Source organism: Patagioenas fasciata, chromosome 16, assembly GCF_037038585.1.
Source record: "Patagioenas fasciata isolate bPatFas1 chromosome 16, bPatFas1.hap1, whole genome shotgun sequence".
Lineage (NCBI taxonomy): Eukaryota > Metazoa > Chordata > Aves > Columbiformes > Columbidae > Patagioenas > Patagioenas fasciata.
The window spans coordinates 5,722,732-5,741,530 of record NC_092535.1 but is presented as its reverse complement, the minus strand read 5'-3'; the positions used below and the strand labels follow the sequence as shown (position 1 = coordinate 5,741,530).

The 18,799-nt window shown below is 53.2% G+C and overlaps 1 protein-coding gene across 1 annotated transcript in view; it reads right to left on the bottom strand.

Annotated features, from left to right (window-relative positions):
- Positions 1–7,123: 7,123 nt before the first annotated feature.
- Positions 7,124–18,799, bottom strand: part of CTNNBL1 (catenin beta like 1) — a 43,550-nt gene continuing 31,874 nt past the window's right edge. The window contains exons 13-16 of the mRNA XM_065849778.2: positions 18,476–18,556; positions 12,328–12,465; positions 12,014–12,086; positions 7,124–7,376 (exon numbers count right to left, since the gene is read on the bottom strand). Of these exons, the coding sequence (XP_065705850.1) occupies positions 7,288–7,376; positions 12,014–12,086; positions 12,328–12,465; positions 18,476–18,556 (381 nt within the window). The 3' untranslated portion in view covers positions 7,124–7,287. The remainder of the gene's footprint in view (positions 7,377–12,013; positions 12,087–12,327; positions 12,466–18,475; positions 18,557–18,799) is intronic.

The window sequence follows — 18,799 nt, the reverse complement described above, 5'->3', positions numbered from 1 at the left end:
CTGCAGCACCGGGAAAGGGGACAGGAGCTGGGACCCCCGGTATGGACGGGGGACACGGCACGGCTGGGGTGGTTTTCTCCTTTTTTTTTTTTTTTGCAGGTTAACGGAGGAGCAAGGGCGCGATTTCCCGGGCAGGTCAGGGATCGCTGCCACGGGCTGACCAAGGCTTGTCTCAAAACTAAAAACCCTGAGCTGGAGTACGTGTGGGCTCAAACCCACCCTGAGGACCTGACTGGAGCATCGCTGGTCACAGCCCAGCCAGGGAGCTCCCGAAATCAGCCCTTCAGGGGAGAAAGGCTGTTCCGAACACTGATCCTGCCAGGCTGGGAACAGCAAACCTGATCCAGCCACAGACAGTAGGTAATAAAAGGGCCAAGATCCTCATCTCTCTCCAGCTGTACAAATCCAGAGGCCAGACCCACCAACAGCACCGGCTTTTCCCCACATCTGGGCCTTGGAGAAGATCCGAACCATGGCACCATGAGCTATACAATTTACACACCTATTTTGAAAAGTCCAGAACGTAAAGAGGAGGAGGAAGGCAGCAGATCTCCACTCTGAAGAGCAGCTCCAATGCTGAAGGGAGGGCACAGATGCAGACTTCACTCACATGGTATTATCTGTGTGCTACGTAGCGATCTGAAGGATATTTGCTTTCTAGATAAACAGTAAAAATCAGATTATTTCAGGTGTTTTCTGCCATGAGATGACAGATGCTTGCTACAAAGAGATTCTTTAAATTTGACTTGAAAACACAAACTCTATTTCTTCGCCCTTCCCTCAGCAGGGTTCCTTCAGTCTTGTGTGTTATCGCATGGCCCCGGGGACAGAGAGGGAGCCTGAGTGAACCCAGCGTTTCCAACCAGCCCCCTCAAACCTGACACCCTCAGTCTGCAAAGCACCCACTGCGGTGCAGCCGGGGGCACCCCTGGGGTCCCTGTTCCAGCGCAGCCCCAGGAGCAGCACATTGGCCCCTTCACAGCTGAAACCTGCCAGCATCTCCTAGGTGTCAGCAGAGATATTTAAATCACACCACAAGGAAGCAAAGAGCACCAGTTCCCCAGGGAGCTGAGAACACCTCCAGATGCAGAGCCTGAACTGTCCCATTTCCAGCTGATTTTCTGCCGCCACAGCAGGATGACAAACGGAGGCCGGGGCTGTGCAGGGGCCCAGCAGGTGGGAGAGGGGCAGAGCCAAGCATCTGCGCACCTCAAGCACACTGGGAAGGTTTCATTTTCCTCCTCAGTTTTAATTCCTCGGAGCCGAGGCCCGGAGCAGACGCTGTCGGCTGCTGCAGCCACGCAGCGCTGCTGAACCCCGGGGTCTGACAGCGATAGGAGGGAAGGTCGCTCGCTCACGGGGCGAGAGCAGAGCCAGCAGCTCCCGACACCGACACCAGCGCTCGCTGCATAACGAGGCCCCTTATCTGCAACTCACTATTGCTCTATAATCACTGGTGTCTCCCTTGCAGGGCTCCTGTTCCAGCTGAACCTGCCCAGGGACTTGCTCTCGAGGATAAAACATTTCTTATCTCCGTTAGTGCCAGGTTTGCTGCCTCCTGTTTAATTTTGCATGTGCCATCAGTTCTGCTCAGGGTAGGCAACTGCAAGACGGGGAATCCAGTGGCCGTTTCCAGGCAGTAACACCGTGAAGCCCCTGGTGGTACCGTGTGGTGGTTCCCGTGCTTGTTTTCCCGGGGACACCCATCTGTTGGGCAGTGGAGTCTGTGGGGCCAGCGGCTGCAGTGAAGCTCTGAAGAGCTGGATGAGAAGGCGGGGGGCAGGGGGATTAAGGGGCCCCACCACCTCCTGGGGCATCGCCCTGACCAGGGCCCAGCAGGACCCAGACCCCATGGGGCATCGGGATGATCCCCCGGAAGGATTCACTTGCCAGGACGCGGGGAACGTCCCCCGGTGACACAGCCCCGGCCTGGCAGCCCCAGGGACACCCAGAGCCACCCCAAGGTGGGGTCAGTCTGTCCTGCTGGTGACCGCACGCTGCTCTTGTTTGTTCTGACACAATTCCAACCCTGTGTTCCCTTTTGACAGCCAAGTAACACAGCACCTGCACCATCAGCTTCGGGACCCAGGGAAGAGAGACAAAAACCCACCACAAATCCCGCAGCTACTGAAGCGCTGAGCGCTGCCTCCTGCGTTATTTTGAAATTCACCTTTTTAACGATTTGTGTGGGGACACCCTGGAGCTCAACCCCTCACTCTGGGGCACAGCAGGGGACATGTTTGCTCTCCTGTCCCCCCTGCCCGTCCTGCCCGTGCTGCCCATCCTGCCCACAGCCGCTCTCACCCCCAGGGTGGCTGGTCCCATGTTCCCCGCAGGTCCCAGAGCTCTCCCGGGGCCCATGAGCCGCTCAGATCCGCAGCTGCCGGGAGCAGATTGGGTTGTTCATCTCTCTGACGGGCAGAATAAACACCCTCCACATTGATACCGAGCTCATTTCTGAGACTTGTTTAGAGACTTGACAATCCCTGTACAAAAGGATTTCCTTCCACAGCTGAAGTCTGACATTCCTGCATTATTAGATTATTTGCAAAGGTCTGTGTGCGCTGCAGGAAACAACACGACCGACATCCAACACTACAACCTTCTCCTCCACAAATCATCCCGGGCACAATCCGTGGAAAACCCTGTCGGGCAGCGGCGGGGGGAGCCCAGGGGAGCCAACACGACCCAGCCACAGCACAACAACAACAAATAACAACAGTAAATGAGCTGAGCAGGGAGGCCAGGCCAGGAGAGGGGAAGGTGGTGGGAACCCCCACCCACCCCAAAGGGCTCTGGGGTCACCGGCCCCTGCACAGAGCCGCCCCTGTGCAGGGCGAGGTCACCCAGAGCACAACATTCAGAAGGAAATTACTTGAGAAGAATTATTTCGTCAGAGAACAATTCATGCCCGTTTCCAGCCCATTAACTCCCTCCTCCCAGGGTGCGTCCCAGGTTCATGGAGGGCGGCGCTGTCTCTGTGTCAATCGCTTCGGCTGCAGTTCCCCCTTTCCAAACCAGGGTTTTAAAGGCCAAAAAAGTCAAATGCAAAAAAACTCAATCCAAAAACGCAAACCAACCGCCCCTTCCCCCTCCTGATTATTTACTGCCATACAAGAAAAGCATTCTCTGAAAACAGATTCTTAAAAAAAACTACTACTAAAAAAAAAGTCAATAGTTTAAGTGACTTATTTGTGCTACTGAAGGTACGTTTTCCCACTTTGACAGTGTCTCTTTGTATTTAGTGCAGTCTGGGTCTCTCCACCAGGATCCCTACCAGGATGTCAGGAGATATTCCTCAGTCATCATTTACACTCATTTCTCCCCGTTTCAAGCAGCTCAGCCAGGAGTGGAGCTGGACCCAGTGTCACCCTGTGGCCACGGGAAACGTCACCCACGCCAGGGGAGGAGAGTCCTGCAGCTGGGACCCAACCTGCGCCGGGGTCCCACTGTCACCACCGCGGGGCTGGTGGTACCGTCCTCTGTCCCCTCCCTCCCCCACCAACGCCCCCAGGACTCACCCAGCAGAGCCTCAACCGTCCTGGGGAGGACGCGGCCCAAGCGAACCCCAAGGGGTGAGTGCCCACACCAGAGGAAGCCGATGGCTCTGCAAACCGGGAACATGAGGACAGCATCTCCCCGTCCCTCGCTGTTCTGCTTTCCAAAGGCTGCCCAGAGCGGTGCCCTGGCAGAGCCCCTGTGTCGGGGTGATGGGCTCCTGGGGGGAGCTGAGCCCCGACCCCGCAGGGGGCTGGGGGGTGAAGGGCAACAATCCTGCTACAGAACCCCCCTCCCCTCTCCTTTCTCTCAGTGCAAGTTTCCCACCTCCCCATCACCTGAGTGCCTCATCAATCATGTTCCCTCTAATTAATGTCTAATCCACCTCCTTAGTCAAATCTGTTTACGATCAGAGACAAGAAAACACGACCCGAGGAGAGGTTCAGCGAACACTGCTCCCCGCTCCCACGCTCCACGGCCCCCAAACTGCAGCCGACAGCCCCCAGAGCACAGACAGCAGCGGGGGCAGCAGCCTGAACCCCTGGGGCTCTGCCCAGCCACCCCTCCGGGAGGGTTCCAGCATCCCCCCCAACACGAGATCTCCCACCCCCCGAGCCCGGGAGCCACCTCAGGTGGGCACAGGAACCAAACCAAGGGCTCCCAGACCAGCCAAAGTCTCCCAGCTCCCACCACCTCGGAGACGTCCCCACGGAGCCCCCCAGGTGCTGCGGGGTCTGCGTCACTCCAGCTTCCAAAAGCCAACAGCGATGCTGCTGCCCCTGAGCTCCAGCTTGGGGCCAAAAAATAAGATGGGGTTAAACCAGGGAACGAACCCCACTGTCCATCCACAACCTACAAATGCTTCGTTAAGAAAACGTGTTATTAGCTCAACCCTTTTATCCTCCCCCAATTACAATACCGATGTCCCCACAGCTGCTCAGGCTCATGGTGCCCGTCCTCAGAGATCCGAGGCTCCTCTGCTGCTCAGCATCACCACAAAAAGGAGCTGGCCTGCAGAAGCACATTAGGCTGATAATTACTTTAATTAATAATAGCGGGCCCAGGTGGGCAGCACAAGGACCCGGTGCCTGCAGTAAGGGCACAGGTTTTGGCAGTGCCGGGGGCTCCCCCAGCCACAGGAGGGGCACAAAGGGACCCCCCAAACCCACCCACAGCACAGCTTGCCTGCCACGGCCCAGACTGACATCCCCATTTACTGGTCACCGCCCTCGCCCAGTGCATCTCCTGCTCCTCACCCGACTCCATCATTTCCTGCTGACAGTATGTCCGGAGCAGGGGGACAGGAGGGAGCGGCGGCTCCCACCCCCATCTGTGCCGGGACACTGGGGACCAGACCTCGATGCCACACCTGGGTCACCAACACCCACCAGGCCCCAGGGATGCTAAAGGGTTCTTTTTGTGCTTTATTGTGGTTTTGTACAATTTAACAGGTTTCATCCGTCCCAGACAGGGACCATCGGGCAGAGGATCCCAATTCCTGTGCACTGGGGTTCCTCCTCCTGGAAGAGTCTGGAAATTAGGAGAGAATAATTCATCAACCACCTTGTAAAAGCCTGACCTACACTAACAAGCTCTGTGCTAATTCCTCAGCATCATCTGGAGCATCCTTATCGACGAGACACCACAGCTGGGTGGTGCTCAGGGAAGCACGGGCTGTTTTAATCCCTGTAAATATCTCCTTCAGCTCACAAGTAAAAATAAGTGACAACCCTCCTGCAAGGGTTCCTGCCCCCCAGCGCCCTCGGCAGTTATCCCCACTCCAGGTGGGAAAGTGGGGACAGCACTGACCACTGAACCCAGAGCAACACCAGGACCTGTCCCTTCTGCCCTGGGTCCAGCGAACCCGCGCAGCCTGGCACCTCCATGGCATGGCCTCGGCATCGCCACGGCACTGCCACCACCATGGCACAGCCACCACCACAGCACAGCCCCAGAACCACCACGGCACAGCCTCAGCACTGCCATGGCACAGCCACCGCCACAGCACAGCCCTGGCACCACCACAGCACAGCCTCAGCACCGCCATGGCACAGCCACCACCACGGCACAGCCCCGGCACCACCACGGCACAGCCACCACCACGGCACAGTCCCGGCACCACCACGACACAGCCTCAGCACCACCACGGCACAGCCTCAGCACTGCCATGGCACAGCCACCACCACAGCACAGCCCCAGCACCACCACAGCACAGCCTCAGCACTGCCATGGTACAGCCACCACCACGGCACAGCCCCGGCACCACCACCGCCCTGCGCCTTCGGTCCCTCCGCCGCTGTCCCTCGACCAGCGCTGTCAGACAGAACCACAGCTCAGTTTCCAGGAGGAAAGCCAGAGACCCGCTCTGACCACAAACCCCAGCTGTGCTGTGGAAAGGGAACAATTCCAAGACTCAAAGTAAAAAACTGAACACATCTAAAAGATAAAGGGGAAAACACCTTTAAGGGAGGGGGTTAAAACAGAAGAAAGAAATGAGGAATTCAAACAACCCTGGCAACAAAAACGTATTTTTGCAGCTCTTTGTGCCGGCTGAAACCTTGACTTCCACGTTGATCCCTGAATAACGGCGTTTGATGGCGCCCAGGCCAGCAGTGCCTACGCACTCATGATTGAAGGAAGCCTTTAAGCTTCCCTGACAATGCATTTTTCTTGGAGATAAAAAATGAATGCTGCCAGCATGCAAATCTCTCTAAATTAGGCAAGGCCCAGCTTGCTGGAGCCGCGATGTTTTGTGATGACAGTCATTAACTTCAGCAGAAGAAAAGAAGATGTAGGAAAATATTCTCAGTTCCTTCTTGTCCCGGCTGGGAGCGGCAGCAGGGGACATAGTGGAGTTTGGACACAGTGGTGTTTGGCACAGGGTGGGGTTTTGACACTGTGGGGTTTGGCACCAGCCGACACCTGGAATCACACCACACATGCAGAGGGTGACGGGACCGAGCTGTGCCCTGTGCTGCTGCAGCCGGACAGACAGAGGGACGTCACCGGGTCCTTGTGCAGCTCCCCGGCCACCGGCACCACAAGCGAGTTCTCCATCAGGGAGATCACCACTGCTGTGCCACATTCCAGAACTGTTACACTGATTTTTCTAGAGAACAAGCACAGCCAAGACCCAAAGCCAACTGCCAAAGTCATCAGTGGAATTTGGGCATGTTATTGATCACTTACCTCCCTCTGAGCTTTGAGCAGGACCTGGCCAGTGGCTGCAGCATCCCTGGCTGTGCCAGGACCTGCCTTTGATCCCCACTCACCTCCAGGAAGATGCAGCAGGAACAGCTGATGTGGCAATTCCTGGTGTCCCTCAGCCACTGCAGGGCAGCCAAGCTGGACACAAACCGGTGCCTCAGCCTCCCTAGTCTGTGTCAGCACAGCGGGTTGTGTGTTTTCATTAAATGTTGGGCAGGAGTAACTTGCTCACAAGCTCCTGAGCTCCCTAGGTGGCCCCTTCCCCCCACTTTGCTGCCTGCAGGGCTGTGTTGGTTACACTGACCGCTGCACTCTGACTTGGGGGGAAAAACATATATAAAAAAGGAAAAATGTTGAGCTGAATGGTACACAGCTGCAACCCCACCGACAGCACACTACTTAAATAACAAACAAAGGATTTTAAAAAAGCAAACTATCTTTAATATCTCCAAAACCCCACGTGGAAGCAGTTTCACAGAAACATCACTTCTATCGTGCAATCAGGACTGGAGGAGGCAGCAGAAGGAGGGAGAACCGGACACTGCATCCTCAGGGGCAGGACATGGAACTCAGCCCCGCATCTCAGAAATTCTCCAGCAGATCCAGGATCCGCTTCTGCTCGCTCTCTCGAAACTCCTGGTTCTTCCCGTCCCCGATGTTCTCCGCGTACTCTGTGGGGGAGAGAGCAGAGACAACAGACACCAATCAATGATGGGCAGCTTCTCCTGCAGGTACCACCGCAGAATCGAAATCTGTGTCCACTGCAAACAGCTGAACGGGAATTTATGCAAGGAGCATTGATGGGTTTTCTCCCTATTCCTGAGGTTAAAGCTTTGCCTAATACACATGACTTCTCATTAAAAGCTTCTGTAGCCAACAGAGATTGTAGCAGGAACATCCAGCTCATGTCATAAAGAGCACAAGGAACCCGAGTGGACACCAGCACCCAGAGGCAGTTCCTGTGCCCGCACCCGTTCCCTGAACAGTTGTATCACCGGCTTCTCTCAGACAGGAGATCCCAGCCAGTCCTGGACAGACAGGCTTTCCAGGTCACTGTTAATGCTGAGCATTGTCAAGGAAGGTTGGTCAGGGACTGGCACACAACTGTTAAACATTCCTAACCCTCGGTTTAACATGCCTGTTGGCCAAACATCCTGAGTGAGGATTTTCGTCAAGTGGAGATGGTTCCCCAGTCTACAACTGCTTTTAACCCATCTGGAAGAAAACACACAAGTTCAGATTTAACTACAAACTCTTTGTCTTCAGGCAGAGGACACCAGACCCTGCTCAAGGACTTGCCCATCCACAGCCACAACAAAGCACCGCGGAATCAAAAACCTCCTCCTGGCACCCACTGAAAGCTCCCTGTCCTGTCCCAGCTCCATCCCTGTCCTGTCCCAGCTCCCTGTCCCTGTCCCAGCTCCACCCCTGCCCTGTCCCAGCTCCCTGTCCCTGTCCCAGTTCCATCCCTGTCCTGTCCCAGCTCCTGTCCCTGTCCTGTCCCAGCTCCATCCCTGTCCTGTCCCAGCTCCATCCCTGTCCTGTCCCAGCTCCTGTCCCAGCTCCCTCCTTCCTGCGACCAGAACCTGCGTATTCAAAGACAGATCAAAAAGAAAAAAGAAAAAGCAGGTTGTGAGCTGTGAAATCAAGGAGCTGAACAAATTTTAGTAAATCAGGAGCAGACTGCCTGGTTAGACAGCGATCTCCAGCCTCCGCCTTCTCGCATTCTTTCCCTTCTTCCTAAACAAACAGAACAGCTTGTATTCAGCATCTGAATAGTACGTTACTGTGGAAAGGTTGCTTTAATATTTATACGTTCAGCACTGCTACATGCTTCTGAGCTCCATCAAAGCCTTTATTATAAGAGCACTGAAAAGAGTGAGGACAGGCAGAAGTTGGCTGCTGTGGGAGTGTTCCCTCCTGCGTGCACTCTCCGTGTTCGAGAGGCGCAGCTCTTTGCCAGGGAGAAATCCCTTTGGTGTTTCTACACTGCCACAGCCCCTGTACCAGAGCAGCAGTAATGCCGGGTTTGCTGATGCCAGCCCCAGCTCCTGGCTGTGCTGGCTGCCCAGGGGCCGAGCTGGCAGCACCGCGGCGCAGGCAGCACCCCCGCCTGGCTGCGGCACCGCCGGCGTGCCAGAGCACGGCTCCCCAGGGACCCCGAGTGCCACCACCGTCACTGCCCATCCCCCGCCCCGTGAGAGCACTCGGACCACAGCAAGCCACAGATTCCTCTGATCTTGCCCAAAAGCTCAGCATTTTCCTTCTAAACATTTAAGCTTTGCAAGACTGAAATCCCAGCGACTCGCAGGGCAGACTGTTTACTGGGTTACCAACTGTCGCTAATGCTGATTTGAAGAGACCAAATACAAGCCCTAGAACCAGGCTTAAAAAAATAAAAATCTCTGACTGAGCTTTTATGTATTTACCTTTTTATTTAAAATTCCACCACTTCAGTGAGAGAGCAAAACCCTCAAGGTAAGCTCCCCCTGCCAGCACTTAAACAGAGCTTCCACATTGCTGTAGCTACACAAAGGGAAAGGACCTGAGATTGGTTTCCGCTTCATTAGACAAAATACAACGGTTAGAGAACAGTAAAAATCAATAGGGAAATACTGAAGCTTGTAATGGATATTGGAAGCTCCAAAGCCGGCACGCGGGGAGGGAGCACAGGGCAGTTTAGCGCCATCTCACACACACCTGCCTTTGCTGTGTGGTTACCCTGCTAACAGCTCTGGTTTGTCACACTCAGCAGTTACTCCACCTCCCCGGCTCCCTGATGTGCCAGTTCCCTTCACCAAAAGCAGAGGCTGAACCGGGCATCACCTGCCAGTACCTCTGGGGAAGGGCCAGGGCTGGTCCCTGGGTCGGATGGCGCACGCACTGTCCCCTCACAGCGCCGAGTGTCACCGGTCACGGCTCTGAGCCGCCATGTGTCCCTGGTGAGGAACAGGGACCAACACACACACACACCACAAACTGCCATGAGGACCAGGCTCCATCCCAGAGACATCTCCCAGCCAAGGCTCAGCCGTGCTCTTCCAAAGGACAAACCAACTGTCCCCGTGCAAGTAACACTTGATTTTCCAGAAAAAGGAGCTCTGGGAGGAGCAGTGAGCCTGCAGAAACGTGCTTAACGAGCCCTCGGCCATCCCTGCCCGCTCCCCATGAAAGCCCCACCGTAAGGAAACGGGCTTGCTGCTGCGCTTGCATCCTAAGTAATGCTGAGCAACCCCGGGGGACCCATCAGCTGTCAGGTTGCCAGAGAAACATGGAGAATATGTAGGCCATAAAAACCAAACTAAAAACGAAGCACCTAATTAGTATGTAAAAAATAGGAAAAAAAAAGAACAAAACACCGAATGAAAAGTAAAAATTAACCAGCCTTCGTCTGTCCTGAGAGCAAGTTGGAAAGTGCCCTGGAAATGTGTCACTAAGGCCCAAGGCTCCCGACCTCCCAGTCACTCAGGACACAGTCCCGGCTCAGACACCAGTTACGATCTGGAAATCCCTGCAGGAACACTCCAGGGGCCACGGTCAGCCCAGGAAACAGCCCTGGACAGGCACAAATGTGTCCATGGGCCACTTCTGCCAAAAGATGGTGAAGCTACAGCGACAACATACTTGGACATAGAACGGTAATTATTGGAAAACTTGAGTTTCACCAGCGCAGAGCTCAGGTGAGCTCAGTGCTGCTCCTGCCTGGCAGGAACCTCCCAGGCCCCACTGCAGGATTTCACAAGGGCCCACCAACAAATTGATCTCTAAAGTCACTGACAATTGCGGCAGCAAAAGTCACTAAAACTGGCAAGCATGAGAGTTGGGGAAAGTGAAGACAGAGCCCCAAACACTGTGTCCCTCACCCGTATCTTCAACGTGCCACACATGGCCTCTTTGGGCAGAGAACACGTTACTGCCGAGAGCACCAACCTGCCATGCAACCCACAGCTTGCAGCGCACACCAAAACCACTGAAAAAGGTTCAAAATGCAAGGCATGGCTCGTGAAAGAAAGAATCAGATGAAATTCTAATGCAGCTGCCCTCCAAAGAGCTTTGTGTGTAAATCACCAAACCGAAGACACGAACGTGAGGTGTGTAAATCCAGCCAGATGTGTAGACAAATCCCTCGGGCACCCGTGGCCCAGGTCAAACGTGGCAATCTGCGCACGGCTGTGAGCCATGCCCTGCGCTGGAAGTGCACGGGCTGGAGGCAGAACTGTCAAGCATCACAATTAAAAGCAGAAAAGACATCCTATCCAGTCCCCCTGCTCATCAGCAGGCATTAACCTGCACTTGCTGGCAAAGGACAAGGGCCAAAGCGATTGCCTGTAGCTGCAGGAAATTTCACACTGTCAGAAAATCGCTCTCAATTTTGTCACATCAGCCGTCCTTCTGATCCCCTTCTTTCCTGCTTACGAGAAGGGAGAAAAACGACAGGATCTGCAAGACAAAAGATGCCTGTACCTGCCAGTGTTGGGGGGAAGAAAAGGCCAGCAGAACATCGCTGTGATTCCCAAAGCAATCAGAGCCTTCAAACCAGCAGAACCCGCAGCTCAGTGCCCTGGAGCCAAGCTCTCTGTCTGTCCAGGGGAGGAGAGGGAGACACACTCCACACCCTCCGTGCTCTCAGCACAGCACTGGGGAGCAGAACGGCCCCGCAGCCCCAGACACAGCTCGGGGACAGCAGGTCCTGGTCCTGTCCCCATCCCAGCTCTGCCGGTTGCTCTGCTGAAGGACAGCGGTCTACAGGGGACAGCCACAGCTCAAATCAGTATCGCCCTGATTCAACATAAGCTTTAAAAATAACAAGCAGTACTTTAAAACTGGGATCGCAAATCACAACAGCTACATTTTAAAGCTACAGAGGATACTTTAATGCTATAATCCATATTAATCTGACACTAAGAACAAGACAAATACACCATGGATACTAATACGATGCAGATGGTGAAGTGTGGGGCCATGTTAATGAAAGATGAGACTCCGCTGTTCTCATCTCTAGAATGCATGTACACTCCCCTTAAATATTTACTCTAGCGTTCACGTCGGCAGTGAGTTCCAGGCAGGCTGAGCTGATGGCAGCAGCCAGCGCTGTGCTGCTCTGTGACCACACACAACACGAGTGTCCTGATGCGGTCACACATGGCTCTGTCAGGGTGACACCAGCCCTGCCCACACCTCAGCATGGCCCAGCCACAGCTGGAGACACCCATGAAGTCGCGGAGAGCCCCATGTGAGGGCTGATCCCACCAAGGAATGGCCAGGCTGTCCCAGCAGAGGAGACATGCAGAGGAACATCTCAACTCACCCTTTAGGATGTGTCGAACAATTTTAATGGAGCTGCCTCTCATGTTCAGAATCTGATGGACTCTCTGACGGATCTGATGGGGGACAGGAAAGAGAAGAAAGTAATTTCCAACACAACACAAAACTACGCACACCCGCTTGATCCCATTGAGGGAAGAGCAGAAGCCCCGAGCACCACAAAACCTGGCTCAGCCTCGCCAGTCCCCGACCCAGAGCAGCTCCCCAGAGACACCCAAGCCATGTCTGCAAGGACTGAGTCTTGTCTGTACCACAGATGGAAAGTCAGATAATCGCCAGCCTTGGGTACAGCTTTACCTGGGGAACGTTGGCATTACAGATCTCTGCCATGATGTAACAAATGAGCTGCAGAACAAAGAGACCGGCGTCCAGGCGACGGAGATAAAATTCGTCTTCCATGTCATCATCTATTATCTCTCCCCGACGCACCATGTCCTGTAACGCAACGCAAAAGAAAGGTGTGATGACTGTCTCTCAAAGTGGCAAAATGTTGGTGATACTTGTGGTTTCTTAAGAAATGCTTTGTTCCCCAAAACATTAACACCCATATATTTCTCCTCAAAGAAGTACTTTCAATAATTCATTTAAATTCACAAAACATTTCATTCAGTTTTGAACAAAGTTTTGCCTTTGCTGGTTGTGAAGTGTGTCCATCTGCAAATTAAAATTCTAATTCAAACATACAAATTACATTTCTAAATTAAGCGATTAGAGACTGTGAATATGGAACAAACCAGTGTCTCTATTATTTATCAGTTCTTTGTCAAAATGAAACAAACAGCCACTCTTTCACTGGCCATTTGAGAGTGCTGTTCAGCAGTGCAGAACACAGCTCCAGCAGGCTCCAAGGCCCATCAGGCTTCCAACTTCATCATTGACTGATCAATAAGAAAACAGGTCTGACAATTCTGCACAAGCCTGGCTTTGCCAAGCCCAGCCTTGCTCCCTATGTGAGGGGCAGCAGAGCCCGGGTTCGTGATCGCTGACGGGTTTTCTCCCTCTGCTCCAACGATGCTTCGCTGTGAGACCTGCCCAGACAGAGCCCAAATGCAGGTGGCAAGAGGCCACTCCGTGTGTCTTCAGACAGAGCATCTTCTTCCACGTGCCCCAGGGCAGCCGCCGATGGGCTCAGAGCAGCTTCCCTGCGAGCAGCTGCATCACCCACTGAGCTGCCACCACCTTACTGGGGACCAGCAGTTAAAATAACTGCTACTGTGCCTGACCATCTGTATTTTGGGGGTTGTTTTTTGGGTTTGTTCTTGAACAAAGGCAGCAGCTGTCAGGCCTGCCCGCTCACTACAGCCCGTGTGACTGAGGATGCAGCGCTGGCAGGTGTGCATGGGCACGGAGCGATATTTCCTCATTAGAGCCAGCAGAGCCGACATTGGCCCTGCGATGCGCAGCAAGCGCTTCCTCAGAGCATGCACGCAAGGTCAACGGCACCAAAGCTGGTCCAGGCTCCTGAATTCTCCTGATCTGTCAAGCCATGTCCCAGCATTGAATTTGAGTCTTTCAGGCGCAAGAAGGAAAAGAGCCCAGTGTACTTCCCAGTGCAGAGAGCGCAATGGTGCCCACCACCCAGAAACTGTGTCCAGTGACTCAATGCAGCTCACACCAGCTCCTGAGAGGGGACACCACTGGTCACGAAACGCTTCTCCCTCCTCCTGGAAATCCAGCTTGCCAGTGAAAGAACAGGTCAGGTTTAAAACACAATGCCTAGTTACAAATGCCATAGAGTCAATGGCTTTGGTTCCACTTCAGGATGCTCCAGCATCAGACCCTGCAGATTTCAGCCTTTGCACAACCGTCATTTGCGCCAGGTTCTCAAACCCCAGGCCCAGGCACGACCGGGCAGGACTGGCACACAGGCTCTTGCCAGCAAAAAGAAAAATCCAATTTTGTGCAAGGAGTGAATTTTCTCAGCCTGCATCCATGTCAAAACTGCTTGCATCTGACCAAATCTTGTCTCTAACGCTAAACAATGTTGAGTCTGGCTAGCAAGAGATTGGAATATTGAGAAGAATTCAAGAAAGATGAGAAGGCACTTGCTCCTGAACCGCTGCTCACCCTGCTCACCACACACACTCCTCTCAGCAGCACTAAATTCCTGAACAGAAAACACCACCAGGGCAGGACTGGAGTCTCTGGAGCAGAAACAAAGCGCGTCTCTGCTCTGCATTCCAGCCCAGCAACCAGAGGAGCTAAAACAGGCAACTGCTGCCTTGATTACAGAGAGGAGGCAGCACTTTAACAGCCCCTCTCGACAGAGAAGCAAGATTATTTTGTGCCGGTAAATTAAGCAGATATGAATTAGAAGACAAGTACAGTTTTAAGGCACCTTTCCACAGCCTTTTTTTTTTTTAAAGCCACAACCACCCTTCAAATGCTAATCTGCCTCCCAGTACAGTGCCGAACAGCCACCTTTCCACTTTGTCTCTCTCTGCGAGCTGTCACGTTGCGAACCTCCAAATGAGCACTTCGGTGCCATTTCTAATCTGCCAGCAATATGTGCTGAGGTGCCCCTTGCTGATGGGAGAAGACAGCAATAAGATGGGCTTCTGTGAAGCTAAAATGAGCTTCTCTCACACTAATGAGGCAGGACTGACAGGCCTTGGGGTGTCAAATAGAGACTGGAAACCTAAAGACACACCAGCTCTGCTGGTGCCGTACAAGAGATCACATCAGCTCTGGTTGCTGGAGCAGGGCCTGGAGCTGCTCCTCACCCTCCTGGTCCCTCCTGCACACAGCATGGGGCAGAGAGCGGGGACAGGACTGACGGGGACAAACCCCAACAGGACTATGTTTGCTGTCTCGCCGGTGGGACAGCGAGGCCACAGCCGGACACCGCAGAGGAGAAAGGGAACAGCCACACACGGAACCAGCTGCCACCTGGGCCCCTGCACCAGGTCAGCACCTCTGCCCTCACTGCTCCGTTGGGGCTGCTGGGGACAGGCAGGTGACACCTGCAGACTGCAGGGAACAGCTCAACTCCAGGTCATCGCTGAGCCCTCACTCACAAAGGGACGGAGACTCGCAGCAGGAGAGCAGCGAGGAGAAGCCCTGGGGGAAAGGAGCCCCTGGCAACCAGGGCTGTCCAGGGCCACCTGCTCGCAGCTGCTGGCTGTGACAGCGATGTCCCCTGCAGAGCACATGATCTCTTCAGCAGAGCAACCACCATTTTCCCTGGAACAGGGAACGTCGGGATGCAGCCCTGGCCAGGTCATGGACTGCAGGCGCCAGGTCCCACCAAGGTGACCTACAAGCTCTCAGAACCACACAAACCACCAGAGCCTGTTGTTGCACGAAGGACTTCCTTCAGTTCTGCCTCACAAGCAGAAACATACTGGAATTTCTGTAAATTGAGAAACCAATCTGCAAAAGCTGGAAAGTTCGTTGCGATTGCTACAAAGCAAACCACCACTTCCTAGTCAGGAGAAACAGCAGCAGCTCCTGCAAGGGCACAAGCTCAATGTCAGCAGCGAGAAATGGGCCCCACGTCAGGGCAGCTGAGTCCTAAGCCGAGCCCAGCTGGCCAGCAGCATAGTCCTAAGTCAAGCCCAGTGGCCGCATAGCTCAGCACAGCCAACAGGAATCCGTACGCCCTCCCCTCCTTAAGATCCAAGCTAAAGATTACCGCATCTCTCTGCAGCCCCTGGCCTGACACTGTGTCCTGCCCTCAGAACCGTTCAGGCAGCTCAGTTTATCTAAACCCGGCTGGAATGCTGGGCTCATGCACATTCCTGTTTCAATTATGCCGATCTGTGGACACCGCTCTCATGCCAGGAGTTCCACCTCTCCCTTTCAGTGACTTCACTGTGGCACAATTAGCATGTAATTTGTAAGTCATTACAGCGCAAAGTGTCTGGTGAGAATATTTTAAGCAATAAACCTGCTGAGCATAATTTTCTGTGGAATTATAAAAATATTAAACTGTCTCCTGTCTTTTCCAACCATCCTTAGAGATCACTAAGGCTATTGTTGCCGCCTGTAATTATACATCATCTTAGAGGGAGTTTAAAGCTCTAGGATTTTGCACCCTTTCCTACAGAAAGAAGTAAAGAATTTGAGAAGGGGACGAGACATTTTCTAGGTTTCATTAACTAAAAACTCTGAGAAAAGTGCTAAGACAAGCATCAGGTATCGGAGACAAATGCTCACATGCACTTTGCTCACGGGTTTCACGTCACCATTAGGGTAATCACTAAGTTACCACTTTAAAATATATTCCCCAGACCCAGTGGGTGACGCTGGAAGGGAAGCTCTCCCTCCGCACCCCGGCCCGTTTCACTCTCCAGGTTAAGGGTGCAGGCTCATTACAAGGGGCTCCAGAAATTCCCCCCTGCCTCCTGCCCCGAGCACCCCACACCTGCATGGCCATGGCTGAGGAGAGGGCCATACACAGATCACTACAATAAACCATGCTAAAAGAAAGAAAAAGGAAGAGAACTGTAAGAGCAGGAGTTTCTTATGCCAGCTGCACTGCTACAGATAAAACCTCAGGTACAATACACTCCGTCATTCCCTGGATAATTGAGTTTTCACTTCTTGTAATGCAAGACTTAGCAGGATACTCTGTCCATCAGACTTGGATCTTGTTCTCCTCAGGACAGGATAAGCTTGTAAAATCTCATCAGGTATCATTTTTCTTGGGGCAGTAAGAAAGGCGAGGGTCTCTAAACTGGACCTTGGGGCACAATGTCCACTACTGCCAAAGCAAGGTCAAAGCCCCCAGGTGATGCAGCAGTTTCTAAGGGACCAAGTGTTTGTACCATCCACTTCAGTGATCCATGTGCCACAATGAGAAATGCTAAAGTGCTCCATAAATCCTGTCCCTGGAGTGCCGGGAGCTGATGGACAGAATGACCGCTCTGGCTCCTTCTGTGTGGGGAAACCACCCGAGCCACTTCAGATCTCAGCAGGTCATTTCCCACTGACCATTTGAGGATGCTACAAAACAAAGCAAACTGTAATTCTAAGAGTGTTCCAAGCACGGAATGAACCTCAACATCACATTTCCTACATGTTGTGCCCAACATATTGCACAAGATGTTCCTGCCAAATCCTATTACTAGCTCTAATAGGAGTGGAGAACCGAGATCCATTTATTCACGCCACTCTGGCCTGCAGAGCCTTGTGAAGGGGCAAGTGCACGGTGCCCTCTGGATACAGGAGGAAAAGCTGAGCTTCTTGTGGTTTCTCTTCTCTCCTGCATCAGTAACACGAATGGCTTAATATTATTCAAGAGCTTCCACAAGAGCTTCTTCACAAATTCCCTTCACCCTGCTTTGTGCTGGCTGCAGAGGTTCACACCTGCAGACGGGATCGAGGGCAAACACACAGGCTTCGCACGCTGCATTTCGGGGCTCTGCACTGCAGCGGCCCCTACGCCACAACACTTCGGCCAGAACAATCCCTTCTGCTCTCTGAGTTCTAAAACCCACACACCAACACTGAAATGTAAAGAGTAAATGATTTCTTGCTCTGTTCCGAGGAGGAGGAATGGAGCACGGAGGGATCACAGGAGAGGGTAAAGGCTGGTTGTCTTCAGGCCACCGTTCAGTTGTGAAGCTGCAGCTGTCCATATGGAGCGTGCACGCTGGCAGCAAACGCAGCTCCATTCATCACTCAGCCCGTGCCTCACTGATACCCTCAGAACGTTTGCCGGTGCCCAGAGAAGTGGCCTTGGCCGCGGGCAGCCAGCGCTGGCCGGCACCTGGCAGGGGCCAAGCCCATGGCACGCCGAGCTCGCCCACGTGCGGGGACAGCGGCTGCACTGATTACTCTCCGTCAGCGCTAATCAATCTCACACCCTCTTCAGTGCTGATACAGATAATCTTGTGGGAAGCCGGCCAAGCTTACTAACAGCTCTGCAAGCTGCTTCCTGACTCCAGCAGCTCATTCTCGTTCAAAAAGTCTGTTCCAGCTCCAGTTCCAAGAAAGTGTGGTGTGGTACCAAGGCTCATGTCATTCAAAACGATTCGCTGCTGGTGTGCAGAGAGCACACCAGCCTTTGGCTGCAGCCTCATCTAACTAATCAAAATAGACGTGTTCTCGCAGCTGATCAGAACTCTAAAGACCAGGGTAGGAGGCCTCACACATTATCATGTAATTGTCTCTCTGCATTTCACTTACTCTCCATCTGCCAAACCAAGCAAGATTGCAGCCAAGTAAAAGTGAAGGCAAATTGAAGCACAGACGCAGGCTCTCCCAGTAAAATTCACTCTCAGAAAAGGCCAGAAGCACTCGCTGTGGAGAAGCTCTCAGCCTGTTTTATCTGAGGGTAACTGGAAGCTGGCAAGCAGGGCAAGAAGAACCAAGAGGTGACAGTATAGGTCCAAGGGCCAGCTCACAAGAGTGACCTGGTTGACCCAGGAGCTCTGTGCAGATGACATGCCTGTGCAGAGGTATCGTAGACAAGAGCTGGCAGAACTTAAGCAATACATACGTGTTTCTCTCCATCAATCTTCTTATCAGCTGCCTGCATTGCATCCAGGTACTTAAAATACAGTTCCATCAGCCTGTCGACCTGCAAGGGCAGAAGAGAGAGACCTAAGCAAGAGAAAAGAACAATGCAATCATCTTTAATCCTTCATGCTGTGTTGTTTTCCTCCCAGCTGCAGCCTTCACAAAGTAACAGGCAATTCTGTCACTCAGAGGAAGAAATACATTCCAGAAGGACAGAACAAGTGTTGGTCGGATGCGCACGCTGAGTCTGCAGGCATTTGAACATAATCCACATCACAATATGGTCTCATCAGCTCCAGCAACA